The sequence below is a fragment of the Pinus tabuliformis genome, chromosome 8 (assembly GCF_031772625.1).
Source record: "Pinus tabuliformis cultivar Carrire ecotype Pingquan chromosome 8, CPIR1, whole genome shotgun sequence".
In the NCBI taxonomy this organism is placed as follows: Eukaryota; Viridiplantae; Streptophyta; class Pinopsida; order Pinales; family Pinaceae; genus Pinus; species Pinus tabuliformis.
The window spans coordinates 856301536-856318177 of NC_142294.1; the positions used below are offsets into that span (position 1 = coordinate 856301536).

Consider the following 16642-nt stretch of genomic DNA (forward strand, 5'->3'; position numbering starts at 1 on the left):
AGTGATCTTTATGGGGAAGCCTCCCTTGTGGGATTTAATTCAGCACTAAACAACTGGAGAAAGGCCACTGAGGTGATAGTGGTGGCCAATCTCTTGTTGCCAGGTCTAGATTTGTCTAGTGGGGATTTGCACTAGGCCTTCTAGATTTTGTTGTAATGGACCTCTCAATAATTTGACATTAGTAATATAATTTTTCTCTTTTAATCTTCCTAATTTTTGAACTTTAGATCATTTTCTTAAAATGAATCTTTCGTTTATATTTGTGATTTCTTAGTTAACAAACTTGCAATCAGCTTGACATTACAGATATTCTCTCTCCTTCATGGAACCATTAGACTGCTACTATCATAAGCACATGCATTCTCTCTCTAACACCATAGAATCTTTATAAGAACATGCACCTGCATATCCGAGAGAGAAAGTGAAGATTATGTTATTTTCCCGCACATCAAAAAGTAAATGTACAATGTTTATTTGTGTCCTATGGATAGTCATTAAACCATTTATTAACTACTAAAATTTAATGATATATCTGTCACAAGTCGTACCAATTACAACCTACATTACACACAACACATTTAATTCTTTACTAATCTTTAATATTTTAACTCAGTTTGTGAATTTTACAATTGGAATTGACAGTATTTTTCACATCATTGCCATTGATAAAATAATGAAGGTGTCATCATTCACGGTGCAGATGTAGAGGAGCTACAAACATATGCAATTTAAATCCTTTCACAAGTGGCTAGTTTGTCAACATATGAGAGGGAATGAAGCAACTGAAGTTTTATCCATTCCGTAAAACATAACAGGTTGGCTTCCAATAGGCATAGAGATATTTGTCTCCATCCATTTGAAACCTTATATTATCTCTTGGGGAAAGAAGATTATATAGTCGGGGCTATAAAGGAGCAGGATGTGGATCCTAAAAACATGAACATAGATATAACTTTAGCGAATCTTGATTAGTATGAGATCAACAACTGGCATTGCTGATTTATATGGCTGCAAACATAATACACAATAAGATTGGCACATGCATAAAAGCCACGCTACTAGATCCGTTGGCCTAAGGGGATAAATCCACAGATCCCCCAATCAGATATAGATTCAGATCCAAATCCCCCTGGATCTGTCCATGATCCTCTCCTAAAACGGATCCCTCACACTGTACACATGAAATGTAGCTAGAGGGTGTTGATTTTTGGTAGCATCAGATGTGCTCTAGCCATGAAAATTGGTGGAGAGGCTAAGGCACATGAGATCTCCAAGACCCAGAAAATGTTGGGGAAATTCCACCCAGATGGAGAGATGTTAAAATAATTAATATTTTTAATAGGGTTCCTAAGTCTAAACTTAGGAAAATTAAAATATTAATGTGTATTAATATAATATGGGTGAGAAAGTTCTAAATAACAAGGATCAAACCAAATCTAATCTTAGCCGTTGATGAGGAACTTAATCTCAGTCATTGAATCATCAACAGGAAAAGTATAAGAGGAGGCTTGAGGGTCAGTTGGAGACACACCAAGTTGATCAGTCAATTCGATTTTATGGGGCAAGGTTTGCTGAGAAATCGAGTTAGTGCTCTGTTGCAGCGAGGGGTAGTTCAACAGAAAGCCAAGAATACATAGCAGAGAGGTAGAGAGAGTGACGGAGAGACAACGCAGAGCCTTGGAAGGCTGACGCAGAGGCAGCCAGGACTGATGCAAAGGATCAAAAGGTCAGCACATGTGACACAGACGGCCAAGAAGCTGACGTAGAGGGCCAAGAAGCTGACGCAGAGGCAGCAGAGGCTGACCCAGGCAGCGCAGAGGGCTGCAAAGCTGACACTGGGCTGAAGAGGCAGCACTGAGGAATTTCCGTGGGGCAGACTGAGAGCTAGTTAATTGACGCAGAGCCGTAGAGGGTGACGGGTCCAGCTAAGGGAACAATCGAAGTCACTATGAGGCTATTCATTCGGTTGCTGATTAGCCGAAATATCTGTCTCCGAAGAAAGGTACTTCTGCTAAGGAAAATCTCTGAAGGGTGAGCCATTTCTGGCACCCTAGTTGTATTCAGAAAACTGTATAATAATAAAACCCTCATATTTGTTGCACCAATTTTCTCGCATTCGGTTTTTCCAGGGATGATTGTCCAAAAATAATGGTGTCCCTTGTGTTGTCTCAGTTTATTTCAGTTGTTGATCTGTATATGTGTGAAGGTTGCATTTGTGTTTATTTCGGTATTTATATTAATAAATAACTTTTTAATTGAAAGAACAAGTAGGAGATAATAAACCAGATAATGCAATAGGGATTTCTGATGTGTCAAACTTATAAATTTCCACATGGTATCAGAGTGTTGCAGATCACAAGAGGACTGAAGGCACCAGCAAAAATCTGAAATTTGCAGTAGCAGCAGTCCCGAGAGACAGCATTGTTCCAAAGCAGAAGCAGCTAGAGAAGAAGTGACGCAGAGCCTGTGTCATCATTTCGAGCCAAGGGAAAGGCCAGCACAGAGGCAGAGAGAGGCAGAAGAGGCTCACGAAGAGCCACATCATCTTGCTCAGCCAGGTAGGATTGACGCAGTTGGTCGGAGGGGCAGATTCAGCCTTTGTCAGGATTGCGCAGAGCCTGAAAGGCTCAGTTTCTTCAGTTGTCGGGGCTTGGGGAGCTGTGGGCAGATTGTGATTTGAGGAGCTAGTGGGACGATGTTTCTGTCAATACAGAACAGTGTCTAAGGAGACGGAACCAAGGTAGAGGGAGTCACTACCTCGACGGATTTCTAGCCAAGGAATCCAGATCCGAGTTGCAGTTGCAAGGAGGATTGGAGAGGAGCGGTTCGACAGCTGGCCAGAGGATTTCCAAGAGGGAAATCAGGACTTATAGGGAGATTTCCAGGAGGGGAGTTGAGACTCAAAGGGAGTCTAGAAGAGGAGTTGAAATGGCAATGAACAGACTGAGGGATCAGGACAGGTTGGACGGGGCTTCGAACTTTGTCATCTGGAAGGCCAGGATCCTGGCAGTTCTGGATCAACATCGCATCAAGGGCTTTGCCTTGAAAGTAGTGGCTATCCCAGTTGATCCAGCTGAGAATGAGAAGTATGAGGAGGCAATGGCGAGGGCGAAGTGCATGATCCTAGACGGGGTCAAAGATCATGTCATATCACATATTGCTGAGAAGAACACAGCAAAGGAGATGTGGGACACCCTTATCACCTTATACCAGGGCTCTTCCATGCAGCGGAAGATGCTATTGGAGAATCAGCTAAGATCATATCAGATGCAGAAAGGAGAGCAAATAGATCCATTCCTTCTCAAGTTGCAGGAGATTTGCGACCAGCTTACTTTCGTGGGGTCTACACTGGATCCAGAGTTTATGGTCAAGACAGCCCTGAATGCAGTCTCTGAGGAGTGAGACATTTGTCTAAAGTATTTTGGGCAGGGCTACTCTTCCCGATTGGGAGGAGATATGGGCAGCTCTTCGACAGGAAGAGATCAGGAGGATGACCAAGGCGAGGAGTAGTGGTAAGGGAGCTCAAGTCAAGAAAGAGGAGGAGGAGGATGCGGCTCTAGCATCTACAGGACAACAAGGGAAGAGGAAGAAAAAGGACATCTCCAAGGTTAAGTGCTTCCATTGTGGGGAGCTAGGACATTATGCATCCCAGTGTCCCAGGAAGAAAAACAAGGGAGAGGCTTCTTATTCAAAGGCATCTCCAGCTAAGGCGGAGAAAGAGGTCGAGACTGATGACGATTGTGCCATGAGTGCTCATGCACCTGTAGAGAAGAGGTGGGGAGACATTGAGTTGTAGTCAAGAGGACTACATACTAGGGGCAGGATCCTTGAGGTACCCAAACTTTTGGATCACATCCAGCTACGGGAGCCTTTAACGACAGTAGCATGATGACAGGTGTCGAGTGGAGTAAAGTGTAGTGGAGCAGCAAGGCAGTGCTTGAGTGCAGAAATCTGAAGTAGCGCAGTGGAGGTTGCAGCAGTGCAAGAGGCACAGAGGTGTTTGCAGTAGCGCAGTGACGGAAGAAGGAGCACGTGTTGGCAACAAAGGTAGCTTCAGCATCACGAGGCTTCCACACTGATTGGGATGTTAGCATTTGGGGGAAATCAGTTACTTACTTCTTGGTAACTGAGTTGCAATGCAAGAGTTAGCAGTGGCAGTGCTAGGGGCAACATGGGCAGCATATTGAGAGGGATTTGCAGTACAGGTGTAGCAGTGGCAGTGGCAGTGTCATGGGCAGCAGTACAGGTGTAGCAGTGGTAGTGGCAGTGTCATGGGCAGCAATACAGGGAGCAGCAATGTAGTGGATGTGAGGCAACAGGCCAAGCATCAACACAGGTACCGATGCAGAAGATCAGTGTGACATTTCTATAGTGAAGCATTACTAGAGCACATTCCTCGCTAAGAGAGAGTGTTGATTTTTGGTAGCATCGGATGTGCTCTAGCCATGAAAATTGGTGGAGAGGCTAAGGCACATGAGATCTCCAAGACCCAGAAATCGTTTGGGGAAATTCCACCCGAATGGAGAGATATTAAAATAATTAATATTTTTAACAGGGTTCCTAAGTCTAAACATAGGAAAATTAAAATATTAATGTGTATTAATATAATATGGGTGAGAAAGTTCTAAATAACGAGGATCAAGCCAAATCTAATCTTAGTCATTGATTAGGGACTTAATCTCGGTTGTTGAATCGTCAACAGGAAAAGTATAAGAGGAGGCTTGAGGGTCAGTTGGAGACACACCAAGTTGATCAGTCAATTCGATTTTCTGAGGCAGGGTTTGCTGAGAAATTGAGTTAGTGATCTGTTGCAGCGAGGGAAAGCTCGGCAAAAGGCCGAGAATACATAGCAGAGAGGTAGAGAGAGTGTCGGAGAGACAGCGCAGAGCCTTGGAAGGTTGACGCAGAGGCAGCCAGGATTGATGCAGAGGCTCAGAAGGCCAGCGCAGGTGACGCAGAGGGCCAAGAGGTTGACGCAAAGGCAGCAGAGGTTGACGCAGGCAGTGCAGAGGGCTGCAGAGCTGACACTACGCTGAAGAGGCAGCGTTGAGGAATTTTCGTGGGGTAGACTGAGAGTTGGTTAGCTGACGCAGAGCTGTAGAGGGTGACGCAGTCTCTGGAGGGTGACAGTTCCCAAGGGTAGCTTGGAGCAGCTTTTGCTGTCCAGCTAAGGGAACAACCGAAGTCACTATGAGGCTATTCATCCAGTTGCTGACTAGCCAAATATTTGTCTCTGAAGAAAGGTACTTCTGCCAAGGAAAATCTCTGAAGGGTGAGCCATTTCTGGCACCCTAGTTGTATTCAAAAAACTGCATAATAATAAAAACCTCATATCTGTGCCCGCAGAGGTTTGGTCTCGTGGCCAATGGATGATCTGCTAAGTCATCCGTGCCGCTGTGCAGGTCACGAGTTCGAGTCTCGTCTCAACCGAGGGCCGTTCTTGCAGGTTGGGAGGTTCCTCCTAGAGGTTATAGTGGCAGCCGGTGGGATTCGACCGAGTGTAACGCGAGTACGATACCACTGCCGTTGTCGATTCCGCTAGTCAACAAAAAAAAACCCTCATATTTGTTGCACCGGTTTTCCCGCTTTGGGTTTTTCCGGGGGCAATTGTCCAAAAATAACGATGTCCCTTGTGTTGTCTCAGTTTATTTCAATTGTTGATTTGTATATGTGTGAAAGATGCATTTGTGTTTATTTTGATATTTATATTGATAAATAACTTTTTAATTGAAAGAACAAGTAGGAGATAACAAACCAGATAATGCAGTAGGTATTTCTGATGTGTCAAACCTAGAAATTTCCACAGAGGGTTGGACAAACTTTGGATCGTTAACAACCAAAAAAGCATCATTTCTATGCACCATTCTCTCCTTGAACCTCTAGCACGACAATACATTTTCCTCCTCCGTGAGATTGTTGGTCATTCTCCTGCGCGGCTACACGATGTCCTTGGTGTCCTTAATGCGCATCCATTCTCCTTCTCCGTGAGCTTGTTGGTCCTTTGCCCATTGTTTGAAGTCAATGGCACCATATAATTTGGAATGGGAAGATATTGCAGTTGGTGGTGCCTTGTAGCTGTGATTGGCTACCTATTAATATTAATATTGCACATATATCAACTTGCATTATACTGATTCATCGAGGATTTATCAAATCAAATTTCTTTGTGTAAATTTTTTAATCATTTAACTTCATGTCATATATTAATTCATTCATATTAAAAAAGGTACCCATTAACATATTTAAAATGCAATCAATTTATATTTTTCTAATTTATTAATGTAATGTTATATTCTTTTGTGATAACTTCTTTTAGATAGTATGCTATTCTGTAAAACACTTAACTACTTTCAATATAATTAAATTAAATTTATTAACTAATAAATATAAACATGTTAATTTTATTTTTATTTAATATAAATATCAAAATTTACATATTATTATTTTATATAAATATTATATATTATAAATATAAGCATAAATCATATATTTTTAAAAAACATAATTTAAAAAAAAAATGTAAAAAAAAATATTTTTAAAAATTAAAATTTTATATTTATATTAACTTTTCAAAAATCCAGTGGATACACTTCCATATCCAAATCCCACTAACTCAAAATAACATTGCATAAGTTTAAGCTCATTGTTTGCTCCTTCAATAGTAAGTGGAACAATTTTTATGGTGTCTCATGTGCCACTACCAGGATCATCTAGCTTTGAAATCCATGAGAGTGGGATCACAGATGTATGATGATGTTAAATTTCATTATATTGATACCTTTTGATTGTATGCCTAATGGCCTAGGTGGAAATTCCCTAATCTGGAAGTGCTGTGTCTTGCCTCTTGATCATTATTGTGATAATCTCTTTGAACTAATATATCAAGCTATATTTTGGTTGTGCAATCTTATTGTCATTTACGTTCTCAAGTGCGTGTTATTTGAGTAGTTGTATGAATATAAGTGAATTCCACTGAAATTCTTGAAATTTAAGTATCTTCTCTTTTTTCTTTTTATAAATATATATGAATAATATCTATGCAACGTCATGACTCATTCCCATTTCCTAAAATTTTGTCATTTTTAAAACCCATCCCCTTTCAGAAACACAAACTGTTTCCGAGTTTCGAAGTGAGCGTGAGTTGGTCATTTAATTCTGCTTTCTTTTTATTTTTATGGAGAGTTGAAATGGTCATCAGACCTGCATGCTTACAAATTCTCGATACTTATTATAATGTTGCATGCAGTAATGAGCATGTATTGCACTTTGCCATGCATTTGTATGTATTTCTACTGACTATTGTGAGGAATTAAATGTTTTGCATGTCCACAAGCAAACTACTTTGACTGCTAATGTTCATAATTCGGCATGTCGTAGAACAGAATATTTAAACAATCCTGCCATGTATATGACATGGAACACAACTATGCCTATATTCAAACATTATTAAAAGATGACAACTGTGCAGATTTATCATTTCCTTATACTCTGGTTCAAGATCTTTCAGAATGGATGGGTCGAGTTAATAATTATTTAAGAAGCTGGCAAGATACTTCAATCAAAACCTCCATCAATTTAAATGTATTCAGAGTCAAAGAGAGATACAGCCCAACAGTATTTCTTAATTTTCTTCAGCGTTATGAATTAATAAAACGGCGAGTCCAAATTTGAATAATAGTTTTATCTTGCCAAATGAACCAAAACTCAACAAATCCACTTCTGTTAAATTTCTAATATTCCAGAGAAATGTTTCAAAGATAATCGGAAGTATTTCTGTTTGTAATTCGGTTCTAGAATTAAAGTACAAAGAAGGAATAAACACCTTTTGCCTTCCATATGACATAGTAATGAGAGCTTCAATAGTATCCCAATCGCCTGTATATGCTCCATAACTGCACCCAAAACAGTGATCAGTGTAAACAAGAGGTTACAAAAGAACATAAGATTTTGTGTGTTTAGTGCCTCTTTTGTGATTAATGTGCTTTGTGCATATGTTTACTTGCTAATAAAAAAGAAGAGTTACTTGTGACCATACGTCCAACTAGTATATGTCTTGCTGATTGCAGGCTTCCTTTGCCTGCCTGATGCCTTGAATCAGGCATTGTCCAAAGAATTAAAAAAATGCAATGACCAAAATGTGGCAAATTCAATATTTCAAAAACTGTTTGAAAACATATTCTACAAATATATGAAATAGGATTTTTTCTCATAATAATGTGTTTGTGCCTGAAGTTCTTCTTCATTCATGCATAATTTCCCAAATTAATCATTTCGGAAGTAAAAGGACTAGTAATGAGTTTCTCCGTGCCAATCCTTCCATGACAAAGTATTTTGATAGGACCCAAGAGATAGTACAATACTAACAACATCACGATGAAGAAGAGATAGTATTGGAATTATTGGTACAAAGTGTGATAAGACTAAGGTAACCTATATTTGGTGTTTTTTCTTGTTATTGGCATTTTATCTTGCGTGTACATGTGCATTTCTGTTTTCAGCATACTTGTCCTTGGCTTTTGCACTCTCTCTAGCACATTCACCATGGTTTAAAAAAAAATGTGGCAAATTCAATCTTTCAAAAACTGCTGGAAAAAATATTCAACAAATATATGAAATAGGATTTTTTTCTCATAATAATGTGTTTGTGCCTGAAGTTCTTCTTCGTCCATGCATAATTTCCCAAATTAATCATTTCGGAAGGAAGTAAAAGGACTAGTATTGAGTTTCTCCGTGCCAATCCTTCCATGACACATATTTTGATAGGACCCAAGAGATAGTATAATACTAACAACATCACGATGAAGAAGAGAGTACTGGAATTATTGGTACAATGTGTGATAAGCCTAAGGTAACCTATATTTGGTGTTTTTTCTTGTGATTGGCATTTGCTCTTGCGTGCACATGTGCATTTCTGTTTTCAGCATACTTGTGCTTGGCTTTTGCACTCTCTCTCTAGCACATCTATGAGAAGGTTATTTCAGACATTGGGTGAAATTCAGTTTCATTGATTCTCTGGTTCACCCTTATAAATCTCATCATGGTATCATAGCAGTTGTGAACCTTACACTCTGAATTCTTTTGGCTCATTTGAACAATATTGGTTAGTAGAATCATCATTATAGTGTAAATTAGGCTTTTTGTGGATCACCACTTGTAGAGTTTCTCCAGGTGTTCTAAAGATATAAACTCTCATCTAGGATTGCACCTTCCTTCTAGGGTGTTCTTTGGCAGTTTTCATCTTTCTTTAAGGATAACACCACCATTCCTAGGGTTACCTATGCTTTAGTACCATTGGAATCTGTTACCACCCAAACCCTTCATTTTAGTGATAAAAGGTCTCAAAGCACCAGTGAGACCCTGGGGGCATTGAATAAGGGCTACCCAATGTCACTGCAATAGCTCCTTCACACTTTTAGCTGGCTCTCCTCCAGCGAGAGGGGAAAATCCCTAAGAAACCCTTTGCCTATAATATGATAGTCACGATGAATGATGAAAAGATTGTGAAGCACAAATCCGATTTCCATTATTATACTTGAATAAATTTCAGATTTGTTAGCAGCAGAGGAAGACTTGAATTTATAATTGTTTAGAGGTGGTTGAAAGGGAGATTAGTGCCTAGAATGATTTTGGGAATATGTATTCCAAAAGGCAGCAACTATGAGCCTTTTTCCAAAGTATTAGGCATGAATGCAACTAGAATGAACAACCTACAATAGCCCTATCTTGCTGTCCACTAATATAGGATATTTTTGTGGAAAGTCTAATTAAGGAGAAATTACAAATATGCACAAGGGTGTGTTTACTGATAGATATGAAAATTTGTAGCTAGCTTGAATTTAGAAAGAAGTTACAACATAAACATTTCCAGCAACAAACACAAAGGCATCAAAGGGGAATAAACATACCAAAGATACCATCATATTGCTAGAAGTGACCATATGACCTAGGGCATGTTGATTTGTGTAGCTTGGGAGGTACTCCCACACCCTAGGGTACTGGGTTTGGGAGAACTTTGACACACATGGGCTTTGAACCCAAACAGTGGGTTTTGCATCCAAAGTTGTGGGCGTGAAACCAAGTGGAGATTTTGATGATTTGATTACTAAGAGCATGTGGGGCACTCTTGAAGGGCTGAGGGGCACCAATGACACCAATGAGGTGACATTGGTTGTGTTATCCCCCACAATGTCACAGACTGAGAGGAATCGACGGAGGTAACCACAAACCAAGCTTTTAGTTTGGTAGCTAGCCCTACCAAACCAGAGAGGGCTCTCTCTATGGAATCACAACCAGCAGATGACTGAGATGTAAAGGATTTTAGGCTAGATAGCTAGGCTCAGGTGAGTTTTGGGAAATTTAGGGTTTTTGATGTTGGATAAGGGAGAAAAACCAAGTAGCTAGGTCAGAGGGTCAAAGGATTATAGCAGCAAAGATATGAAGGAGCAAGGTAGCAGCACTTTTGTGATGGATTTTAGGTTTTTTCAGTGTAGTATGGTGTTGAGAAGAAGCATGAAGGTCTTAATGAGCATGAGACATGAATTCATTAAGCAAGAGTGAAAATAACATATAATAATTTTCCATCAAAACAAAGCTTAGTGAAAAGAATTATGTTTATCAACTGCAAGGAAAACTATTGAAGAGATGATGAATGGAAAAGGAAGCTAAATATCATTCATATAAAGTAATAACAAAGGAAAACCAACATCATAAACTTACTGCACAGGGATTCCTAAATAATAGTTGCAACCTGTGTCCTTTGATTTCCAAAAATGTCAAATACAAGCTACATTTGTTCTCTCCTCAAATGTCCAACCAGTCCAATGACTGAGAAAATGATACATAAAGACCAAAAACAACTTCTCCTTAGGCTCAGGGGTCGAATCCATGACTCTAGGAGTGGTTACATAAGTGGTTTTAACCAAACCCTAATGTCTAGGGAGGTTGAAACAAATTCTACAATTAGCTTTGACTACAGCTTCCCTCATAAATGAAGCTCAATTTACATCAAACAAAGACTATCCATACATTACTACATCATATTTACATTTACTTTCACTCTATCATTCATTTACTTCACCAATTTGACCTTTATCCAGATCGAACTAAAAACTCTAAGAAATTACACAGTGAAATTTTTAATTAAAATCTCAGAAAATTGCAAAAGCGCAATGCCAAGTTTGAGGCCATGTTTAGGTGTCTTCCTGAAGTCAAAATTGAAATCTAAAAGAACTGTAAACTAGCCCTGTCTATCTAGTTTCTAGAACATCTTGAATTTTTGAAAATGACCTATGGGAAGGCCTCCAATAACTCATTCTCCCAAGGTGTCTCCAGAAGCGTAGCCACCTATCAAAAAGAGGGGCAGAATGTCGATTTTTCATCCCTTTTTCTCATTTTTCTCAAAATTTGAGCCTTGTTTGAAAAATCTAAGGAAATGGGTTTTGAAAGGAGGGCATCAGCTTTCCAAAAATGCAAACCATTTGTCATTTAGAGCTCTGAGGAAAAAGCGCAGCGCCAAGGCGTTGCGTTTCTGAAACTAGTGCATTTTCCTAAATTTGCACCAAATTTCACTAAAACCCAAAAATGTTCAAAAAACTCCCAAAATTGGTCCAAAAGTGCCAAATGAGGTGTACTATGCTATCACGGATGCCTTAGCAAGCATCTACAAGTTGTCCTTCTCATCTTTTCCTTTTAGGGTTTCCTTCAGCTTGTTTTGCATTTGTTTGACCTTGATGTTGCAAATCTTGTTTCTGGTTTGGTAGTGGTGGGCCATGTGCCTCAACATCTGGTTATCCCTGTTAACCTTGTCAAGAAGCTTCTGTAGATGACCATTGACTTTCTCTAGCCAAAATTCCTTGTCTTCATTGATTTCCATAGCAATTTTGTCTTCACTGCTCAAATCCTTTACTAGTAGGTTTTGGTCTCTTTCTTTCTGCAGTTTCTTTTTGAGACCCATTGTCCTAGGCCTCTTCTTTCTAACCTACTTCTCCTATTCATCATGCTTATCATGCTCTAGCACTGCTTTACCTTTGACCGCTTGCCTCAACCTCTTGAATTGCTCTTTTTCCATCATTACTTGTTTGACCTTGAGTTGATTTTTTCTTGCTCAAGGAAAGAAATGATAAATCTGGCCCTTCTCAAACTGTCCTGGAGCTCCATGATCTGGAAATCCTTCTCCTTGATAGCTTGTTGCAAGGTTGAATGATCATCTGTTGCCTCCAAGTCAACTAGGTCAAAATCATGCTCAATTAGCTCCTCATCTTGCAAATGTGATTCCTGTTGTGATGATGTATAACGTTTGGCCCTTTCCTCAACTTGAGAAGCAAACACAATTCATTTTCCTCTCTGGTATGTTTTGGTCACCTCAGGTCTAGGTGCCTTGGGAACCTCCTCTAATTTGTTTGATGACCCTACCTCCATAGGCTGTGTTGATGTGTCTTGGTGTTGGCTTGGTGAAGTAGTCTCATGCCTCTGCAAGGCTGCTTCAGTAAAGGTATCCCATGCTATGTTCTTTTCTGCCAACTAATGGAGGACTACAACCTTTATCAAATTGTGGTGGAAAAGGCTAGGGTAATGCTCTTTGTTTTTCATTTGCACCTTTTCAGACATTTTGATGACACTTCTACACAAGTAGTTACACAAGTTAAGAGGTTTCACAGCTGTGAAGTGCATGAGCAGCCTAATGTGATATTGATACAACCTGGAAAACCTCCCCTCACAAGTGAAAAACTTCATCACAACCTTCATCAGTGGTGCATACTTTTCCAACAAGTATCTGAATGGAATGATGTGTGAATGAGCCTCTTTGTAGGGTGATTTCAAGAAGGGTTTGTATTGCTCAAGGTCTAGGCTCATGCCTTTGAACCAATACTCCCCATGATTTGGTATCCCTGTGGCAAGAGAGATGGCATCAACTGAGAATGTGAAATCAATCCCTACAATGGTGGCCTTTTCTCCTTTCAGATTGGTGGCAATCAAATCAGTGAGCTGCTCATGAAAACCTACCTCTCCCACTCTTTGACAAAACCCTAGGCAGTTGACATCTTCAAAGCATTGTCTTATGAATGGTGAAGAATTGATCTCATTGCAATTTGTGGGCTCATACCTTAGAATCTTCCCCCCTTTATGATGTTTTATTTTCTCTGATGGTGAAGAGTCTCCTTCCATTTTTGAAACCCTAGATGATAGGAAAGGGGAAAAAACAGTGAAAAGTGATTGAAGTGGTGAAATGAGGGAGTTAGGGAAGGGAGATGGGAGTAGGGAAATTTTGGGAGATGGACAGGGGTTTTAGGAATCCTTAGGAAGTTAAATGAAGGGAAATGAATGAGGGAGATGAGCTAGGAAATTTAAACACAGTCCTAGCTAGGGAAACTGCCCAATTTGATAGATTAGGGCTAGGGTTTGTAGGGAGGTGAAGTGGAATGAAGGGAAATGGTTTGTTGGTGAATGGGGATGATGAGTTGCATGCAAATAGAGGTATAGGGATAGTGATTTTAGGGTTTCAAAGCTCCAACTGATCATTTGCAAGCTCAAAACATGAAACTCATAGAAAACCCTAGAGGACTAAACTCACAATCATTTTGTTTGTTTTGCCAAAGGAAGAGGGGATGCAAAGGAGTGTACTTACCTATTATGAAGCTCAGAGGATAAAAAAAACTGGATTTAGAGGCTTGAAAACTTGAATTTGAGTGATTTGTTGCAATTCTGGGAAACTCTGTCCTGTGCGCAACGCCACCTCCAGAAACGCAACGCCTTGTCTATAAGTGTAGTGCCAAGCAAAATTTTCAAATTGGACTAAAAAAACCTCTGTTTTCTCACCTAAGGAGGAATTAGCTCAATGACAAGGTAAGATAAGAATGTAAATGGAATGTGTATGAATCTCTTTGGGCTTTTATAGACATAGCATAATACTCTTTTGAGTGATAATGGGCCCCACATGTCTTTTTTAAACATGACTTTCATTATTTTGAACCTGGCAGCCTTGGACATTTGTAACTTGGACTTTGTATCTTCTTTTGAATAGTGTACCTTCTTTTTGGAACTTTGAAACTGCAACTATGAAGTACTTATTACATATAGAAACATGAAATTACATCTGAAATCAGAATTTATTGAAAAGACTTGCTTATCACAACTCATCCTATGCCGGATTTTATGCATGAAATGAAAGTGTTGGTGACCTTGAAAGCCTAATGACCTAATGGAGACACTAGACTGAGTGAAATCATGATGGTGATGACTGACATGATGATGATATTCTCTTAATGAATGATGAAAGTGACCGGCATGTAAAAATTCTTGAGAAAGTGAAAATAACCCTAGACATACTAACCAGTGACCAAAGTTTTTGAATGGAGGACCTAGTAAAATGACAAAAACTTGACCCTAAACCCTAATGGAAATGTTGAAAGAGAACATTTGATCACTGGTGGCAGGCAAGAAAAAATTGACACTAACATTGGCTCCATTGGGGATGGAAGCTCCATAGGAGGTGTCAAGAACATTGTAGACCTAGTAGCCTTATCCATTGGGCGTGGAGTCAAATTGCAAAGACTAAACTCAAACCTAAAACTGACTGACTAACTGACTCTGAAAAACAAAATAAACTGAATCTTCAAACCAGCAACTAATCAAAGAAGTCTTAAGGCCTTCTCCTCAGGCTTCAAACTCCTAGGATAGCCACTGTACACTCTGACATGAAATGTAAACTGATATATACAATGATGATGAAAATTTGCAGAAATCTTTCAAGAATAGTAGTGCTTAAGCAACCTACCACTGATTGCTCCTTCAGAATAACCTTCGCCATTCATTTCTTCCAACACATAAGCATTCTTTCCCCTGAAAGATGAGATTCTGTAAGGTCCCTTCCATAGATTCTCAAACTTGCCATGTTTGCCCTTCTCTTCGTTTCATGCATCCCAACGAAGAACCACATCACCCATGTTGAAGTTGTCTTCTTTGGTCTTGCAGTCATAAATCTTTTTAATCCTTTCCTGAAGCTTGGAAGTATTTTGAAATGATTCTTCCTCAGTTTGTTGTAAATGGATCATTTGACTTATCCTTCGTTGCACATCATTCGGTTCACTGCCAACTTCCTGCAGAATTTTCATGACTAGAACAACAAGGGATGAAGGAAAAACAGTATCAACCCCGTACACCAACTGAAAAGGAGACATGCCTATGGATTTTTTAGTACTGACTCTGTCCGCCCATAAAGCATTAATGAGCTTTTTGTGCCAGTTCTTTTTATTGACCTCCAGAACTTTGTTAATGATGTTGATCAGAGATTTATTAGAGGATTCAGCCATGAGCTTGCCTAAACATTGTCCTTTAATAAGCTTTGTTGGCTTTATTTCTAAATCATATTCTAACATGGTTGCTATCCATTTTCCTCTCCGACCTTCTGGATCAGTGTGCATAAGGACTTCTTTTACTACTGTTGTTGGAACATAGGCTATAGTATGAGAATGCAGAATATATACTCGGAAATCTTTGAGCGCTTTTACCAAAGCCAAAGCCTGCTTCTCAATAATGTTGTATTTAAGTGTTGCATCCCTTATTGTCCAGTTGAAAAAAGCTATAGGTTGTTCATTTTTCTGATCTCTCTTTTGCATTAGGACAGCTGCTAAAGTATGCTCGAAGGCGAATGAAAATATAATAAAATCTGAAGTGTAATCGGGACTGATTAAAGTAGGAGCAATAGACAAGGAAAATTTGACTGCATTAAATGATTTCTTGGCATTTTCAGACCATCTTACCTCACTATATTTTTTCAGCATGTCTGTCATCTCTCTCAAATGTTCAGCGAGGTTTGGGATGAACCTCCTTAAAAAGTTAATTTTCCCATTGAATGACTGAATCTCTTTTTTATTCCTAGGGAAATCAAGCTGTAGGATTGCTTCAACTCTAGCAGGGTTGATGCGAATACCATCCTTGGAAATGATATGCCCCAACAACTTACCTTCCTCCATAGCAAATAGGCTCTTTTTAGGATTCAGCGAAATGCCAAATTTTCTACATCTCTGAAAGACAATTCTTAGATGATGTAAGTGTTCTTCATCAGACTTAGAGAAAACAATGAGATCATCTAAATAAATAACCAGAAAAACAACCTTTTCGTTGGCAAAAGCAATGTCCATGGCACGCTGAAATGTCGCCCCTGCATTTTTTAATCAAAACGGCATTTTAGCGTACATAAATGTACCCCATGGTGTTGTGAAGGTTGTTTTCAGTTGATCATCCTTGTGCACTAAAATCTGATTGTAGACCAAGTATCCATCAAGCAATGACATTCTGGAAGATCCAACTACCCTTTGCAAGATATGGTCCATCTCTAGCAAGGGATAATTGTCCTTTAAGGACACTTGGTTCAAATTTCTAAAATCGATACAAAGGTGAATCTCCCCAACCTTCTTTCTCACTGGCACAAGATTGGACATCCATTCGGAAAATCGAATAGGAACTATAATACCAGATTTTAAAATATGGGAGGGGCTAGTTCCCTACAGAAGCATTATGGACCCTCTTTTAATTACATATACATATCAGACGGAGCTGATAACGGTCACATCCACATCCATCACATCAAGCCTGAATTAACCAATATACAGATACTGCACTATCCGCGCAGCGCCACAGGATT

At 39.4% G+C, this 16642-nt stretch overlaps 1 protein-coding gene across 4 annotated transcripts in view; it reads right to left on the bottom strand.

Annotated features, from left to right (window-relative positions):
• LOC149238266 (uncharacterized) overlaps positions 1 to 16642 on the bottom strand; it is a 281970-nt gene that overhangs the window by 157382 nt on the left and 107946 nt on the right. For all 4 annotated transcript variants that reach the window (XR_016246367.1, XM_089372971.1, XM_089372973.1 and 1 more), the window contains exon 4: positions 7823 to 7892. Coding sequence is in view for 3 of the 4 variants with exons in the window: in XM_089372971.1 (XP_089229097.1) it covers positions 7823 to 7892 (70 nt within the window). In the remaining variant the exon portion in view is untranslated. The remainder of the gene's footprint in view (positions 1 to 7822; positions 7893 to 16642) is intronic.